We start from the raw sequence: 17,331 nt of genomic DNA, 5'->3' as shown, positions 1-17,331 counted from the left end.
AGCCTTGTTACATTTGAGTTCTTTAATTATATTCTGAATTTCTGTTTTATCTGTAGATTTCCTTTAGAAGTGTATAAGAAATGGATCATATAAAAAGAGAAAGGAGAATGGTATATTACTTCGCACAACTAAAATATATGTCTTTCCACAGTTACTTTGTTTAAATCTCCCAGTTCGTGTGAGACTATTCAATAGCATTTTCTAATACCTACAAACATGTGCTCAATGGCAGAAAGAGAGCTATACAGATCCCTAATCACAAATTGATATTGACAACAAGTGGTCAAAATTTGATATCTTTGGTGTGTACTGTCAATGCTGATTTCTGGTTAGGATTCTGTGTAGTCTTCATGGTGGTGTTGAGCGTATTTTTGTGGGCATATGAGAATTGGAGTGGATATTCTGGTACTAATAAGCCTTTTGTAATTCTTATATGAAGTGGGTATGGAAAAAATCTATTTCATTTTCAATAACTGTGAAGCTGTGGTCACAACGACAGTTTCATTTTGAAGAAGAAAATGACATGTTGGAGTTACTTTGCATGTAATCATTGACCTTGTTGAAAAAAAAACCCCAAGTGACTACGGAATGATGTTATACCAACTTTACTAATGATACTGGAGTGAATAGTTTATGATTTAATCCAATTTTTTTTCATTATTCAAGGAATTCACTTTGCAGCTACTTAGCATGCTTTTAGATGTAATGTCTGACTGTGTTAATTTATTTTCAGGCGGCAAGGAAAGGTCAACCATTGTCACATTAGGTCAAAGCAGGAAAATAATCAAACAAAGTACTACCTCATTGACACAAATTGTTTTGATAGCCTGTACAGCCTGATCACTCATTATCAATCACATCCACTTCGTAGTCAGGTGAGTGTATTGAGTACTGTCTCACAGTAAGTTAAGTTACCTTCAACAAATAGATTGACGAAAATTATTGTTCCCTGCTTTGAGAAATTGTTAGCAATAGCCGGCCGCTGTGGCCAAGCAGTTCTAGGCGCTTCAGTCTGGAACCCCACTGCTGCTACGGTCGCAGGTTCGAATCCTGTCTCAGGCATGGATGTGTGTGATGTCCTTAGGTTAGTTAGGTTTAAGTACTTCTAAGTCTAGGGGACTGATGACCTCAGATGTTAAGTCCCATAGTGCTCAGAGCCATTTTAAACTTTTTTTTCCCCCAATATGATCCAGCAAACCTATCATTACTGTTTTTGTCCTCCACGTTTTTGGGAAAACCATGGAATCATTAACGAAACTTTGCTGAAGGGAAAGAAGACAAGTATTTGTGTTCTCTAGAGCTGTCTGACCTGTTTTGGGTCAAAAGCATGGGATGTCAAGACTAAAGGAAATTACATTTTGTGTTGTGGGTTAACAGTGGTCTTGTAGAACTGTATTGAAGGGAATGTCTGTTATAATTTCATCATTTTTCCGTCTAGTGTATTAGCTCAATTACCTTTTTGTGTGATATATTTCAAAGCATCTCCAGCCAGTGTTGTGCTTCGGTGTTTCAGTGGATCAGTTTCAGATTATAAATCCAGTTATGACACTTGATGTGATCTTCAGTCTGACCATGCTTTATGGTTGTAAAAAATGTCAAGTTGCATTATACTTCAGAGTCTTCGTCGAATTGTATTTTTTGTCCCTCTGTCTGTCTCTGTGAGCTTGTTCACAGGTCAGAGGAAGACAAGAATATACTACTTCCAGTGGTATCTTTCTTCAGTGAGCAATGTGCTATTCACACTATCCTCTTAGTTCTTTACTTATCCATTTACATTCATGGTCTGCAGAAGGGGGAGGGGGGGAGGTGTTGTGTTTTTGTTTCTCTCCTCCCTGTTCCACTCATGCATGGTGTGTGGGAAGAATAACTGTCAGTAAACCTCTGTATGGACTCTAATTTCTTTGATTTTCTGTGGTAGTTATTTTGCGAAATGTACAGTGGTTGGACACAAAATATGGGAACACCATGAGAAATGCATTCTTGAATGTGAGTGCAGATGCTAGGCAAACATGCAGATAGTGCTGTTTTATTTGACCACAGACATTACCTGTGCAATGTCCTCAATATCTTGCAAGTGTCAGTCATAGTCAGAACAGTGTTCTGAGTTGTTGATAGGGCATTGTGTCAGAGCTAAATAAATTCGAACATGGGCAAATCGTAGTTGCTCCTATGGTGGATCCTTTCATAACAAAGGTACCTGGAGTGTTTGGTATTTCAGGAGGACTGTATTGAAGATTTATACCCCATACTGGGAATGGGAAAGAACATCATCTGCTAGGTCACACCACTGGCTAAAGTGTGTGATCAGCGATCATGACAATGGTCATTGAAGAGGTCTGTGACAAAAACTAAGAGCATGACAGCAGCAAAAGTCACCGCAAAATTGAATGTTGCACTCGCGAACGGTGTCAGCACCAAAACAACAGTGTGTGCTCCAGAAGCTGGAAATTGATGGGCGAGCTGGGATTTCAAAATGATCTTCTGGGTTCAATGGAGATTGTTTAAACATACGAATTCTAAATGATCCACAATAGTGTACTAGAGAACTGGCAAATGTCATGAACCTTTATCATTCCACCATTGTGCAACATTTCCATGCAATGATGCAAATGCCTATAACAGGAAAACGTGCTACCGAAGCTATGAAACCTGGACTATGGAGCAATGGAAGAAAGTCATTTGGCCGGATGAGTCTTGTTTCACACTAATTCCAACTTTTGGCTGAGCTTACAGGTCAAGAGTGAAACATAATGGTAGCTTGGTAGTGATTTGGGCAGCCATAGTGTGGTATTCCATGGCCTCCATGGTTATCCTGTAAGGTTGCATTACTGCCAAGGATTATGAGACCATTTTGGCTGATCAGGTCCATCCTATAGTATTAGTTTGGTGCATAAGTTGGTCTCGTTTTTGTTTGCATGTTGGTATTCCAGTTGCTGCGGGTTTATTTATCGATTGTCTTTTTTTATTTGTAGTTTACTTTTTCTGTTTGAATTCTCATATTGTCATTTGTAGACTGAGAGTCGAGCTACATATGCTGGAAAATGGAGTGCCATGTGGAAAAATCAGAACATTTCTGACATATTCTTCTGCTTGAGTTCAGTAGAGGGGTAACAGCAGCAGAGGCAGTGAGAAACATTTGAACTGTGTGCTGGGATAATGCCATGGCACAAGCCATGGCAATAAAATGGTTTTCGTGTTTTAAGGATGATCATTTTAACACTAGTGACCTTCCATGTTCAGGAAGACCTTCTGGGTTCAATGGAGATTGCTTAAACACATGAATTCTCAATGATCCACATCAGTGTACTAGAGAACTGGCAAATGTCATGAACCTTTATCATTCCACCATTGTGCAACATTTCCATGCAATGAGGAAGGCTCAAGAATCTGGTGTATGAGTATGGCGTGCTCTAAGTCAGAATCATAAAAATCCTATATAGTCACTGGTCTACATCTACATCTACGTCTACATCTACATCCATACTCCGCAAGCCACCTGACGGTGTGTGGCGGAGGGTGATGAGGGTGATGAGAAAAGGTATCTTTATGCTAACATAAGGAAAATAAAGGAGTGGTTGAGCCTGAACAAAGCAGCAACTCCCCATACAAAAACCTGTGTGCTAGCACAAAAGATGACATTATGCATATGGTGGAACAGTGATAGTGTGATGTACTACAAATTGCTTCACCAAGGTGTAACCATCGCCATTGACATTTATTTTCAATAACTGAGATATCTTTTAGATGCAGCCCAAGAATGACGACCAGGAAGACTGCGTGAAGTGATGCTCCTTCACAGTAACACCCACCTGCATTCCACTAGACTGACAAAAAGCGCTATACAGGAGTTTGATTGGGAAGTTTTTCGACACCACCTTTTTCACTTGACCTTGCAACTCAGAAAATTAAGTAAATGTTGATATCTAACTTTAAAGTGATTTGTTGTAATTCAAGTTAATGACTATTTTCACTGAACTGTTGGTAGGGAGTTTAGTCTTTAATTGTCACTTGAATGAGCTACCGTTGAGCGCTGTGACTTTAGTAAACAACTGATGTAAATGAGCTATTGCAGGGAACTTCTTTCTAGTGGATTATTACAGTATGATACTGTTTGTGAACTGTTAAGTTTCATGTGAATATGGACAGTACTTGTGACACACTTAATTACGATACTTTATTTAGTGACTTGTTAGGATCCACCACTGGTTATTGGACAGTGCTTTATTAAGGTGTGTTTTTATGATGTCACGGATCAGATGAGTAATCTGCCGCTGAGATTCTTAGTTGTTTGTGAGTTCCATCTTGATTCTATGCGATAATATTGTCACGAAGTAGGAAAACTGGTCCTTGACCAGTGAAACGTGGATGATAAATAGTTTAGACAAGAAGAGAATAGAGGCTTTCAAAATTGGGTGCTACAGAAGAATGCTGAAGATTAGATGGATAGATCATGTAACTAATGAGGAGGTACTGTACAGAATTGGGGAGAAGAGGAATTTGTGGCACAACCTGACTAGGAGGAGGAATCAGTTGGTAGGACATGTTCTGAGGCATCAAGGGATCACCAATTTAGTATTAGAGGGCAGCATGGAGGGTAAAAATCATTGAGCGAGACCAAGAGATGAATACACTAAGCTGATTCAGAAGGATGTAGGTTTCGGTAGATACATGGAGATGGAGAGGCTGGCACAGGATGGGGTAAGAGGGAGAGAGAGAGCTGCATCAAACCAGTCTCTGGACTGAAGACAACAACAACAACAACAACAACAACAACAACAACAGTGTGAACACAATCAAGAAGAGAACAGTGTCACAAAAATCAGTTCACTTGGAGCTAAGTGGTGATAAATTTTGCACTTAAAAAAATCATTTCAATTCTGGTACTTTGAAAATATCTTCTGTATTAATTGGGCAATCTATTATATAGTAACATAGCAGAGAAATACAATGAGATAATCAAATTAACAGTATTACACAGCCAATTTTACTGTTCATATTATTTATGTATGTGTGTCATCTGATGGAGGCCAATGGCCATTCAGCAGTGGTAACACCGATTCCTGTCAGGTCACCAAAGTTAAGCACCTTTGGGCTTGGCAGTACTTGGAGGAGTGACTATCTATGTCTGCTGATCAGTGTTGGCAAGCAGGGTACACTCAGCCGTTGTCAGGCCAATTGAGGAGCTACTTGTTTCAGAAGTAGCAGCTCCAGTCACAACAACTGATAACAATCAGGTGAGTGATGTGCTGACCACACGTCCCTCCCTATCCACAATCATTGATGCCTCTTGACAGAGAGTGTCTATATGTCCATCTTTTTAGAGATGGTCGCAGGACTTGGCTGTTCGATACAAGATGTCTGTCCATCTTTTTAGATATGGTCGCAGGACTTGGCTGTTCAATACAGGGTGTCAAATTAAACACCTTCCAGCCATCTAGTTTCCAACCTTATTTTGTTTGGCAACCAGTTTCAACATTTTACTACACCATATTCAGGCCCCTGACCAACATGTAGGAAGATTGTACTTTGGTTGTGACCAAAACAGGGGCCACCAATACTGGTACCAGTAGACTTTTGCCAAGTTGGCAGATGTTGTTTGAAGTGATCGCTATAGCAAAAGTCTACTGGTACCAGTAATGCCGGCCCCTATTTTGATCGCAACCAAGGTAGAATCTTCCTACACATTGGTCAGGGCGTAGTAAAATGCTGAAACTGGTTGCCAAATAAAATATGGTTGGAAACTAGACAGCTGGAAGCGCTCAATTTGACATACTGTAGACATCGGATGATACAACTGTCGGTCAGTACCGTAAGGCATTCCGAGGCATGTTTGGACCGAATTCAGTTCCATCTGATGAAGGAATTCATCTGAGAGCTTAGTTTATTGCAAATGTGCAATCTGCCATTCAATGCCTCATCTGTGTAGTGAGCAGCAAATTCTTCTAATTCATATTGTTAATGATTAATAGAGGTCAAATAGGTGAGTGGTCTTCATGGATTTTAACCTCAGTGTCAGGAATAAAGGGACTCCAATGCATTTTAGTGCCACCCATGACACCTTTTCTGCAGTTGATTTAATGCACTGCAGTCTTGGTCTTGCATCTATGATGCAACGGCGTGTCCACAACAGTTTGTGCCACACTGAGCATTACTCAATCAGTTTATTGATACCATGTTCAACAGCCACTGATGGTCTACTGAGTTGGTCCCTTCGGAAAACCAATTGGGAACATACTTCTCTGAAGCCTATATCATGATACCTCAAGAAAAGGGCATTGATGAGATAGTGCAAGAAACAATGCATGTGATTACCCGCAAAGCACACAGTATGATACCATACTACTCTGGCGCATTTCACCAAAATTCTGTCCCATGGTGGTGTCAAAACATAGCCGAGACCAGAAGAAAGAGACAAAGAGCATTACAATAGAAGTATCTAGGAGACTTCCCTCTCCTAATAATCTAATTTTATATAAATCAATCAGTGGAAACTCCAGGTAGGGATATCAGCAATGTAGGAAAAGAAGGATTTCTACGTACCATAAAGAAGACATGTCAAGTTGCATTCAGGCGCAATTAAAAGATGCTTACATAAGGCTTTCAGCCACAGCCTTCATCAGTAAAAGAGGCACACACCATTCACGCACAACAAGCACACCTCACGCACACACAATTGCCAACTCCAGCATTTCAGGCCGCAGTGCTGGAGTTGTCAGTCATGTGTGCATGAGCTTTGCATGTTAGTGTGTGTGTGTGTGTGTGTGTGTGTGTGTGTGTGTGTGTGTGTGTGTGTTTTACTGATGAAGGCTATGGCTGACAGCTTTATGTAAGTGTCTTTTAATTGTGCCTGGCTACAACTTGATGTGTCTTCTTTACAGTGAGTAGCAATCTGTCTTTTTCCTACATTGTTGATTTTATATAAATATAGTAATGAGCAAAACACCATTATTTAATCAAACAATAGGAGTGGGATTGTTGGGAACAATGTTTCTTCAGTACACTGCACATACAGCAGATGCCCCCAGATGTGGGCAAAACTGTGACTTATTATGGCCATTCTTTCCCAGCTGGAATACCTGGTGTTTAGGCCATGGAGGTTTTTTTTTTTTTGTCATCAGTCTACTCTGACTGGTTTGATGCGGCCCGCCACGAATTCCTCTCCTGTGCTAACCCCTTCATCTCAGAGTAGCACTTGCAACCTACGTCCTTTGCTTGACGTATTCCAATCTCTGTCTTCCTCTACAGTTTTTGCCCTCTACAGCTCCCTCTAGTACCATGGAAGTCATTCCCTCATGTCTTAGCAGATGTCCTATCTTCCTGTCCCTTCTCCTTATCAGTGTTTTCCACATATTCCTTTCCTCTCCGATTCTGCTTAGAACCTCGTCATTCCTTACCTTATCAGTCCACCTAATTTTCAACATTCGTCTATAGCACCACATCTCAAATGCTTCGATTCTCTTCTGTTCCGGTTTTCCCACAGTCCACGTTTCACTACCATACAATGCTGTACTCCATACGTACATCCTCAGAAATTTCTTCCTTAAATTAAGGCCGGTATTTGATATTAGTAGACTTCTCTTGGCCAGAAATGCCTTTTTTGCCATAGCGAGTCTGCTTTTGATGTCCTCCTTGCTCCGTCCATCATTGGTTATTTTACTGCTTAGGTAGCAGAATTCCTTAACTTCATTGACTTTGTGACCATCAATCCTGATGTTAAGTTTCTCGCTGTTCTCATTTCTACTACTTCTCATTACCTTTGTCTTTCTCCGATTTACTCTCAAACCATACTGTGTACTCATTAGACTGTTCATTCCGTTCAGCAGATCATTATTCTTCTTCACTTTCACTCAGGATAGCAATGTCATCAGCGAATCGTATCATTGATATCCTTTCACCTTGTATTTTAATTTCACTCCTGAACCTTTCTTTTATTTCCATCATTGCTTCCTCGATGTACAGATTGAAGAGTAGGGGCGAAAGGCTACAGCATTATCTTACACCCTTCTTAATACGAGCACTTCGTTCTTGATCGTCCACTCTTATTATTGCCTCTTGGTTGTTGTACATATTGTGTATGACCCATCTCTCCCTATATCTTACCCCTACTTTTTTCAGAATCTCGAACAGCTTGCACCATTTTGTATCGTCGAACGCTTTTTCCAGGTCGACAAATCCTATGAAAGTGTCTTGATTTTTCTTTAGCCTTGCTTCCATTATTAGCCGTAACGTCAGAATTGCCTCTCTCGTCCCTTTACTTTTCCTAAAGCCAAACTGATCGTCACCTAGTGCATTCTCAATTTTCTTTTCCATTCTTCTGTATATTATTCTTGTAAGCAGCTTCGATGCATGAGCTGTTAAGCTGATTGTGCGATAATACTCGCACTTGTCAGCTCTTGCCGTCTTCGGAATTGTGTGGATGATGCTTTTCAGAAAGTCAGATGGTATATCGCCAGACTCATATATTCTACACACCAACGTGAATAGTCATTTTGTTGCCACTTCCCCCAATGATTTTAGAAATTCTGATGGAATATTATCTATCCCTTCTGGCTTATTTGACCGTAAGTCCTCCAAAGCTCTTTTAAATTCCGATTCTAATACTGGATCCCCTATCTCTTCTAAATCGACTCCTGTTTCTTCTTCTATCACATCAGACAAATATTCACCCTCATAGAGGCTTTCAATGTATTCTTTCCACCTATCTGCTCTCTCCTCTGAATTTAACAGTGGAATTCCCGTTGCACTCTTAATGTTACCACCATTGCTTTTAATGTCACCAAAGGTTGTTTTGACTTTCCTGTATGCTGAGTCTGTCCTTCCGACAATCATATCTTTTACAATGTCTTCACATTTTTCCTGCAGCCATTTCGTCTTAGCTTCCCTGCACTTCCTATTTATTTCATTCCTCAGCGACTTATATTTCTGTATTCCTGATTTTCCCGGAACATGTTTGTACTTCCTCCTTTCATCAATCAACTGAAGTATTTCTTCTGTTACCCATGGTTTCTTCGCAGCTGCCTTCTTTGTACCTATGTTTTCGTTCCCAACTTCTGTGATGGCCCTTTTTAGAGATGTCCATTCCTCTTCAACTGTACTGCCTACTGCGCTATTCCATATTGCTGTATCTATAGCGTTAGAGAACTTCAAACGTATCTCGTCATTCCTTAGTACTTCCGTATCCCACTTCTTTGCGTATTGATTCTTCCTGACTAATGTCTTGAACTTCAGCCTACTCTTCATCACTACTATATTGTGATCTGAGTCTATATCTGCTCCTGGGTACGCCTTACAATCCAGTATCTGATTTCAGAATCTCTGTCTGACCATGATGTAATCTAATTGAAATCTTCCCATATCTCCCGGCCTTTTCCAAGTATACCTCCTCCTCTTGTGATTCTTGAACAGGGTATTCGCTATTACTAGCTGAAACTTGTTACAGAACTCAATTAGTCTTTCTCCTCTTTCATTCCTTGTCCCAAGCCCATATTCTCCTGTAACCTTTTCTTCTACTCCTTCCCCTACAACTGCATTCCAGTCGCCCATGACTATTAGATTTTCGTCCCCCTTTACATACTGCATTACCCTTTCAATATCCTCGTACACTTTCTCTATCTGTTCATCTTCAGCTTGCAACGTCGGCATGTATACCTGAACTATCGTTGTCGGTGTTGGTATGCTGTCGATTCTGATTGGAACAACCCGGTCACTGAACTGTTCACAGTAACACACCCTCTGCCCTACCTTCCTATTCATAACGAATCCTACACCTGTTATACCATTTTCTGCTGCTGTTGATATTACCCAATACTCATCTGACCAGAAATCCTTGTCTTCCTTCCACTTCACTTCACTGACGCCTACTATATCTAGATTGAGCCTTTGCATTTCCCTTTTCAGATTTTCTAGTTTCCCTACCACGTTCAAGCTTCTGACATTCCATGCCCCGACTCGTAGAACGTTATCCTTTCGTTGATTATTCAATCTTTTTCTCATGGTAACCTCCCCCTTGGCAGTCCCCTCCCGGAGATCCGAATGGGGGACTATTCCGGAATCTTTTGCCAATGGAGAGATCATCATGACACTTCTTCAATTACAGGCCACATGTCCTGTGGATACACATTACGTGTCTTTAATGCAGTGGTTTCCATTGCCTTCTGCATCCTCATGTCGTTGATCATTGCTGATTCTTCCGCCTTTAGGGGCAGTTTCCCACCCCTAGGACAAGAGAGTGCCCTGAACCTCTATCCGCTCCTCCACCCTCTTTGACAAGGCCGTTGGCAGAATGAGGCTGACTTCTTATGCCGGAAGTCTTCGGCCGCCAGTGCTGATTATTTATCAAAATTTAGGCAGTGGCGGGGATCGAACCCGGGACCGGAGATGTTTTGATTGTGAATCAAAGACGCTATCCCTAGACCCCTAGGCCATGGAGTACATCAAACCAATCCTTTAGACATAGCCACATTACTGGTGATGACTGTACTGAAACGATCTACGATGCCTGTTTTACAGACTAGGAATTCAGCAGTGCACCACCACAATGCAAAGTACTTTCACAGGCTCAGATACCATATACAATACAAAGTACGAGGAGTGTTTTTTAAGTAAGTACCATTTTGAAATTAAAAAAAAAGACATGCTAAGATATCTCAATAATTTAATTTTTACATGAAAGCCTGTACCTTAATCTACTTTTCTACATAATTTCCGTCAATATTAAGGCACTTGTCATAACGTTTTACCAATTTTTGAATACCCTCCTCATAGAAGTCTGCCGCCTGTCTTGAAGACTCTGACCGCCTAGGTGTTTCTTCAAGGTCAGGAACAGATGGTAGTCACTGGGCGCAAGATCAGGGCTGTACGGAGGATGATTTCGAGTTTCCCATCGAAAAGATGTGATGAGATCTTTGGTCTGATTCACCACATGCGGACGGGCATTGTCTTGCAGCAAAAAGATGCCCTTTCTCAACTTCCATGGACTGCTGCTTTGATTCTGGTGTGACATAGGCCACCCATGTTTCATCGCGCCATAAAAATTTGGCTTAAGAAATCATCCCAGTCGTTGTGGTACCACTCAAGGAAAGTCAATGTGCTGTCTAAATGTTTGGTTTTGTGCACATCTCTCAACATTTTCGGTACCCAACGTTTTTGGTAATTCAAGTGCTTGGTCACAATGCCGTTCAAAACACTACGAGAAACATTAGGAAAGTCATCCTGCAAGGAGGAAATTGTAAAGCGTCTATTTTCTCTCACCTTATTGTCCATTTCATGCACCAAACTTTCATTAACGACTGACGGACGCCCACTCCGTTGTTCATCATGCCATCGTTAAATGCTCTCACCCACTTTCTTACCATTCTATCACTCATAATGTTTTCTCTGTAAACTGCACAGATCTCACGATGAATATCGATTGCTTTTAGGCCTTTAGCACTAAGAAATCTTATAACAGCCCGTACTTCACAGTCGGCGGGACACACGATTATCGGAGGCATCTTAAACACTCGGTACTCAATGTAAACAAGGAAGAATCAGACTGTAATGGTGTCAGTGAGTAGATTAAGGCATGGGCTTTCATGTAAAAATAAAATTATTGAGTTATCTTAGCACGTCTTTTTTTTAAATTTCAAAACGGTACTTACTTAAAAAACACACCTCGTACTTTCACTGACTCGAATATGGAACCAAACCAAATGCTTATCCACATTAATGACAATAGCAAACAAAGTATCCTGATGATCTTTAACAAGCAGTTTTTCCCACTCAGTGGACAGAAAGTATCATTGTACCTATACTGAAATTCAGTAAAACCCCCACACTATAGACAACTACAGACCAATAAGACACCTTTACTGCCTGGAGCCCACTGTCACAGAGGTCTTCGCACTTCGTCAACTGAACCATGGATGTATCGATTATGTGTCAGCAACTCCTTTTTTAGGACTACTAGATCCTATGCACCACAGTGGAGTCCGTCTTGTGACTGGAGATTTTCCTACAGTTCCTGTTGATAGTATTATTGTAGCAGCAGGTTGTCCACCTTTTAAAAATATGCGACCAACCGCTCTTAATTAACTGCCTGTTTAAGATTTCCTGTAAGCCAGAACATCATTGTTTGTTATAGAGTTCTTTCTCAGAACTTCAACATTTGTCTCCATATGAATAATTCAAAAACTGGGAACAGCAGCCCCCTCTCCCCCTTCCTCCCAGCCCCTCCTGTGGTGTATTGCTTGACCTGTAGTATGTATACACCACTAGTGTGGCATCAAAGACCCTAATATTCATTGTCATAGTTACTATTTGTTCTTCCATAATTACACAACCTTAAACCCAATATATACTGATGGCTCCAAAGATGATGAGAAAGTAAACTATGATCGACAGTATGTATTTACAAACAACATTCTCTTTCCACTGTATGTGAAAATACACAGTGGAAATCGTGGAACAGGGAAAAAAGATTTGTGCCCTTCAGGCTGAACTAGAAATCGTGTACTTTGAATTAGACAGGTTGAAGGGGGAAGAGAGAATGGGAGCTGGGAACAGGTAACAAGTCATAGTCAGAAGGAGAAAACCTCAGAAATCATTCAGATTCCAGTGAGCAGTCAGTTTGATTTGTTACCTGAAGTAGAAGACCCTCAAACAGTTTTTGAGCAAAGTAGGGAGCAGCAGACTCGAAGTAACAATTGTAATGCTAGGCCAGGAGTAAAGTCAAGCAGAAAGAAAAGAGTCCTGCTGTTAGCTAGCAGTCATGGGAGAGGTGTAGGCCAGTTGCTACAGGATAGGCTAGGAATCTAGTTCCAGGTCACAAGCATTGTGAAACCTAGTGCTAAGCTTAGCCAGGTTACAGAAAACCTAGGGGCCTTGTGCAAAGATTTTGATGGTGAGGACCATATTCTTATAGTAGGAGGAGCAGGAAACAGCCTGGCTAGCAGTTCGGACTATAGTACTAGGTGTGACCTGTATGTAATAGGTGCAGCAACAGCTCACACTTGTATGGGGTTTGTTGATGTTTTGCAGTGCCATGACCAGCCCTGGGTTTATACGGCTGTCAACCATGTTAACAGAGAGCTGGGGGCGGGGGGGCTACTGTTGGCAGAAACTAAATCTCATATCTGTGCTGTACCTGTTGATGCAATTGGGAGGTGGGGTTACACTAGTGACCTGCACCTGAATAGGAGGGGGAAGGATGGATTAGTTGATCTTCTGGCAGAAAATGTAAGGGGGGCCACATGCACACAAGACAAAATACCTGTGATTACTGGAGTCAGAGGGACACATTTTTTTAGGTTAGAGACAGGCTACAGACAGAGAATATTGAAAGGGATTAAAATATAACAGTGCCATGATATCTGTATCAGTAGCCAAAGAAGTAAAATTTGTGTGTTTCATCAGAACATTAGAGTACTGAAAAATAAAATAGATGAGCTTCTTGTGTGCCTAGAAAAAAATTCTGCAGGTTTAGACGTTTTGTTTCTCTCTGAACACCATGTAACCGCAGAGATGAAGAAGATAAATTTAAGGAATTGCAGATTAGCATCTTATTCATGTAGAGTGAACATGGAAAAAGGAAGAGTTGCTACTTATATAAAAACTGGACACAAAGTGAAAAATATTGAAACAAATTGTTTTTGTGTAGATCAGATCCTTGAAGCATGTGCTTGTGAGTTGCTACTGCAATTTACTTCTATAGTAATTGTAACAATCTACAGATCCGCTCAAGGTAACTTTCAGCTATTCATGAAAAATCTTGAGGCATTATTGAGCTACTTGTCAGACAAAATGAAGCAGTTAGCAGTTAGTGGTTTGTGGTGATTTTAATGTAGATTTCTTAAAAGATACAAATAGGAAAAATGAGCTATAATCTTTGTTTGGTTGTTACAATCTAGTATCTGCTGTAAATGTTCCAACTTGTGTGCAGCAGGATAGTAGGTCACTTATAACATTTTCATGGACAGTGCTCAGGCAGAAACAATTAATGTGTACCCAGTTGTTAATGGGCTGTCTGATAATGATACACAGTTAATGGAAATAACACATATAGCACCTTACTGGATTCAAGCAGGTTCATACAAGGCAGGGAGGCTTATTAATGCGAACAGAATACAGAGCTTTAAGTGCAGCCTAGAAGAGGTAGAATGGGCTGAAGTATACACAGAAAATAATGCCGATGCCAAATTCAATTTATTCCACTGTAAATTTGTCGCAATATTTGAGAGTTGCTTTCCTGAAATGTTATCCAAAAAAGCCATTACAAAGTCAAGTAAGCCATGGATTACTAAGGGAATTAAGATATTGTGTAAGAGGAAGAGGGAAATACACTCCTGGAAATGGAAAAAAGAACACATTGACACCGGTGTGTCAGACCCACCATACTTGCTCCGGACACTGCGAGAGGGCTGTACAAGCAATGATCACATGCACGGCACAGCGGACACACCAGGAACCGCGGTGTTGGCCGTCAAATGGCGCTAGCTGCGCAGCATTTGTGCACCGCCGCTGTCAGTGTCAGCCAGTTTGCCGTGGCATACGGAGCTCCATCGCAGTCTCTAACACTGGTAGCATGCCGCGACAGCGTGGACGTGAACCGTATGTGCAGTTGACGGACTTTGAGCGAGGGCGTATAGTGGGCATGCGGGAGGCCGGGTGGACGTACCGCCGAATTGCTCAACACGTGGGGCGTGAAGTCTCCACAGTACATCGATGTTGTCGCCAGTGGTCGGCGGAAGGTGCACGTGCCCGTCGACCTGGGACCGGACCGCAGCGACGCACGGATGCACGCCAAGACCGTAGGATCCTATGCAGTGCCGTAGGGGACCGCACCGCCACTTCCCAGCAAATTAGGGACACTGTTGCTCCTGGGGTATCGGCGAGGACCACTCGCAACCGTCTCCATGAAGCTGGGCTACGGTCCCGCACACCGTTAGGCCGTCTTCCGCTCACGCCCCAACATCGTGCAGCCCGCCTCCAGTGGTGTCGCGACAGGCGTGAATGGAGGGACGAATGGAGACGTGTCGTCTTCAGCGATGAGAGTCGCTTCTGCCTTGGTGCCAATGATGGTCGTATACGTGTTTGGCGCCGTGCAGGTGAGCGCCACAATCAGAACTGCATACGACCGAGGCACACAGGGCCAACACCCGGCATCATGGTGTGGGGAGCGATCTCCTACACTGGCCGTACACCACTGGTGATCGTCGAGGGGACACTGAATAGTGCACGGTACATCCAAACCGTCATCGAACCCATCGTTCTACCATTCCTAGACCGGCAAGGGAACTTGCTGTTCCAACAGGACAATGCACGTCCGCATGTATCCCGTGCCACCCAACGTGCTCTAGAAGGTGTAAGTCAACTACCCTGGCCAGCAAGATCTCCGGATCTGTCCCCCATTGAGCATGTTTGGGACTGATGAAGCGTCGTCTCACGCGGTCTGCACGTCCAGCACGAACGCTGGTCCAACTGAGGCGCCAGGTGGAAATGGCATGGCAAGCCGTTCCACAGGACTACATCCAGCATCTCTACGATCGTCTCCATGGGAGAATAGCAGCCTGCATTGCTGCGAAGGGTGGATATACACTGTACTAGTGCCGACATTGTGCATGCTCTGTTGCCTGTGTCTATGTGCCTGTGGTTCTGTCAGTGTGATCATGTGATGTATCTGACCCCAGGAATGTGTCAATAAAGTTTCCCCTTCCTGGGACAATGAATTCACGGTGTTCTTATTTCAATTTCCAGGAGTGTATATGGACAGGTCAGAATAAGTCAGGATCTGACGTTACTTGCTTACTACAAAACATCCTGTAATATTTTAAGGAAAGTCATTAAAAAGTCGAGAAGCTTATGTGTTCTGACAGAAATTAATAATGTGGATAATAAGATTAAAACTATATGGAATATTGTCAAACGGGAGATGGGGCAGCCTGACAGTGCACAGCATACCATAGCAATAAAGCTAAATGATGATGTAGTGAGTGATAATTCACAAGTTGCAAGTATTTTTAACAATCACTTTCTGAATGTAGCAGCAAAAATAGGGTTAAAGGGTTCAATTGAAGAATCAAAGAAATTTGTTAAAAATGTCATTCCCCAGGACTTTAGGCCTTTAGAAATAGCACCAATATCCCCCACTGAAATTAAGGGAATTATAAATATACTGAAAAACAAGAGCTCATGTGGTGTTGATGGAGTCTCTAATAGAATTTTGAAGTGTTGTTCCAATTTAATAAGTGGAGTCCTGAGCGATATATGTAATGCTTCGCTGGCACAGGGAATTTTTCCAGACAGATTGAAATACGCAATTGTCGGACCTCTTCATAAGAAAAGGGGCAAGAGTGACTTAAATAATTATGGACCAATCTCATTGCTGACGTCATTTTCTAAAATATTCGAAAAATTTATGTATTCTAGAGTAGTCTCACATTTGAGTGAAAATAATTTACTCAGTATGTCACAGTTCGGATTCCGGATGGGTTACTAGACTGAGAATGCTATCTACACATTTACCCATTAAATAGTACAAGCCCCAAAAAAACAAATTATCACCAGTTGGTATTTTTTTTGTAATCTCTCCAAGGCATTTGACTGTGTGGATCATGTCACACTCTTAGAAAAACTCAGGTTTTATGGAATTGAAGGCTATATACACAGCTGGTTCGAATCATACTTAATGAAAAGAAAGCAAAAAGTTGTGCTGAATAGCACATATAATGTTGGGAGGGTGGTAAATTCTAGTGAATGGGGAGTTATCACAAAGGGAGTCCCACAGGGTTCAATTTTATGTCCTCTGCTGTTCCTTATTCATGTGAATGACCTCCCACTTAACATTCAGCAAGTGGAACTAGTACTTTTTGCAGATGACACGAGTGTTATAATAAATTCCATTCCAGAAAAATCAGCAGAAGGTATTGTTAACGATGTCTTTCAAAGAATTATTAAGTGGTTCTCAGAAAATGGACTCCCCCTTAATTTTGAAAAAACTCACTATATCCAGTTATGTACAGCGAATAGTCATACCGACAATTGATGTAGCATATGAACAGGGCTCAGTTAACAGGGTAGATTTCTCCAAATTTTTGGGTGTTCACATTGATGACAACTTGAACTGGAAGAAGCATATTACTGAGCTTCTCAAATAACTAAGTTCAGCTTCTTTCACTCTTAGTTTAATCACTAGTCTTGGTAATAAACAGATCAGCCTCCTAACATTCTTTGCATATTTCCTCTCAACAATGTCTTATGGAATAGTTTTTTCGGGTAACTCACCACTTAGACATAAAGTATTGATTGCACAAAAGAGATCAGTGAGAATAATTAGTTGTGTTCACCCAAGGACAT

The 17,331-nt window shown here is 41.5% G+C and overlaps 1 protein-coding gene across 1 annotated transcript in view; it reads left to right on the top strand.

Annotated features, from left to right (window-relative positions):
- The window catches only part of LOC126260201 (1-phosphatidylinositol 4,5-bisphosphate phosphodiesterase gamma-1), a 282,094-nt gene that overhangs the window by 119,095 nt on the left and 145,668 nt on the right, over window positions 1-17,331 (top strand). The window contains exon 11 of the mRNA XM_049957484.1: window positions 734-875. Coding sequence (XP_049813441.1) covers window positions 734-875 — 142 coding nt within the window. The remainder of the gene's footprint in view (window positions 1-733; window positions 876-17,331) is intronic.

The sequence above is a fragment of the Schistocerca nitens genome, chromosome 5 (genome assembly GCF_023898315.1).
Source record: "Schistocerca nitens isolate TAMUIC-IGC-003100 chromosome 5, iqSchNite1.1, whole genome shotgun sequence".
In the NCBI taxonomy this organism is placed as follows: Eukaryota; Metazoa; Arthropoda; class Insecta; order Orthoptera; family Acrididae; genus Schistocerca; species Schistocerca nitens.
Note: the sequence above shows the minus strand (reverse complement) of the source record. Positions and strands in the feature narration are given on the sequence as shown.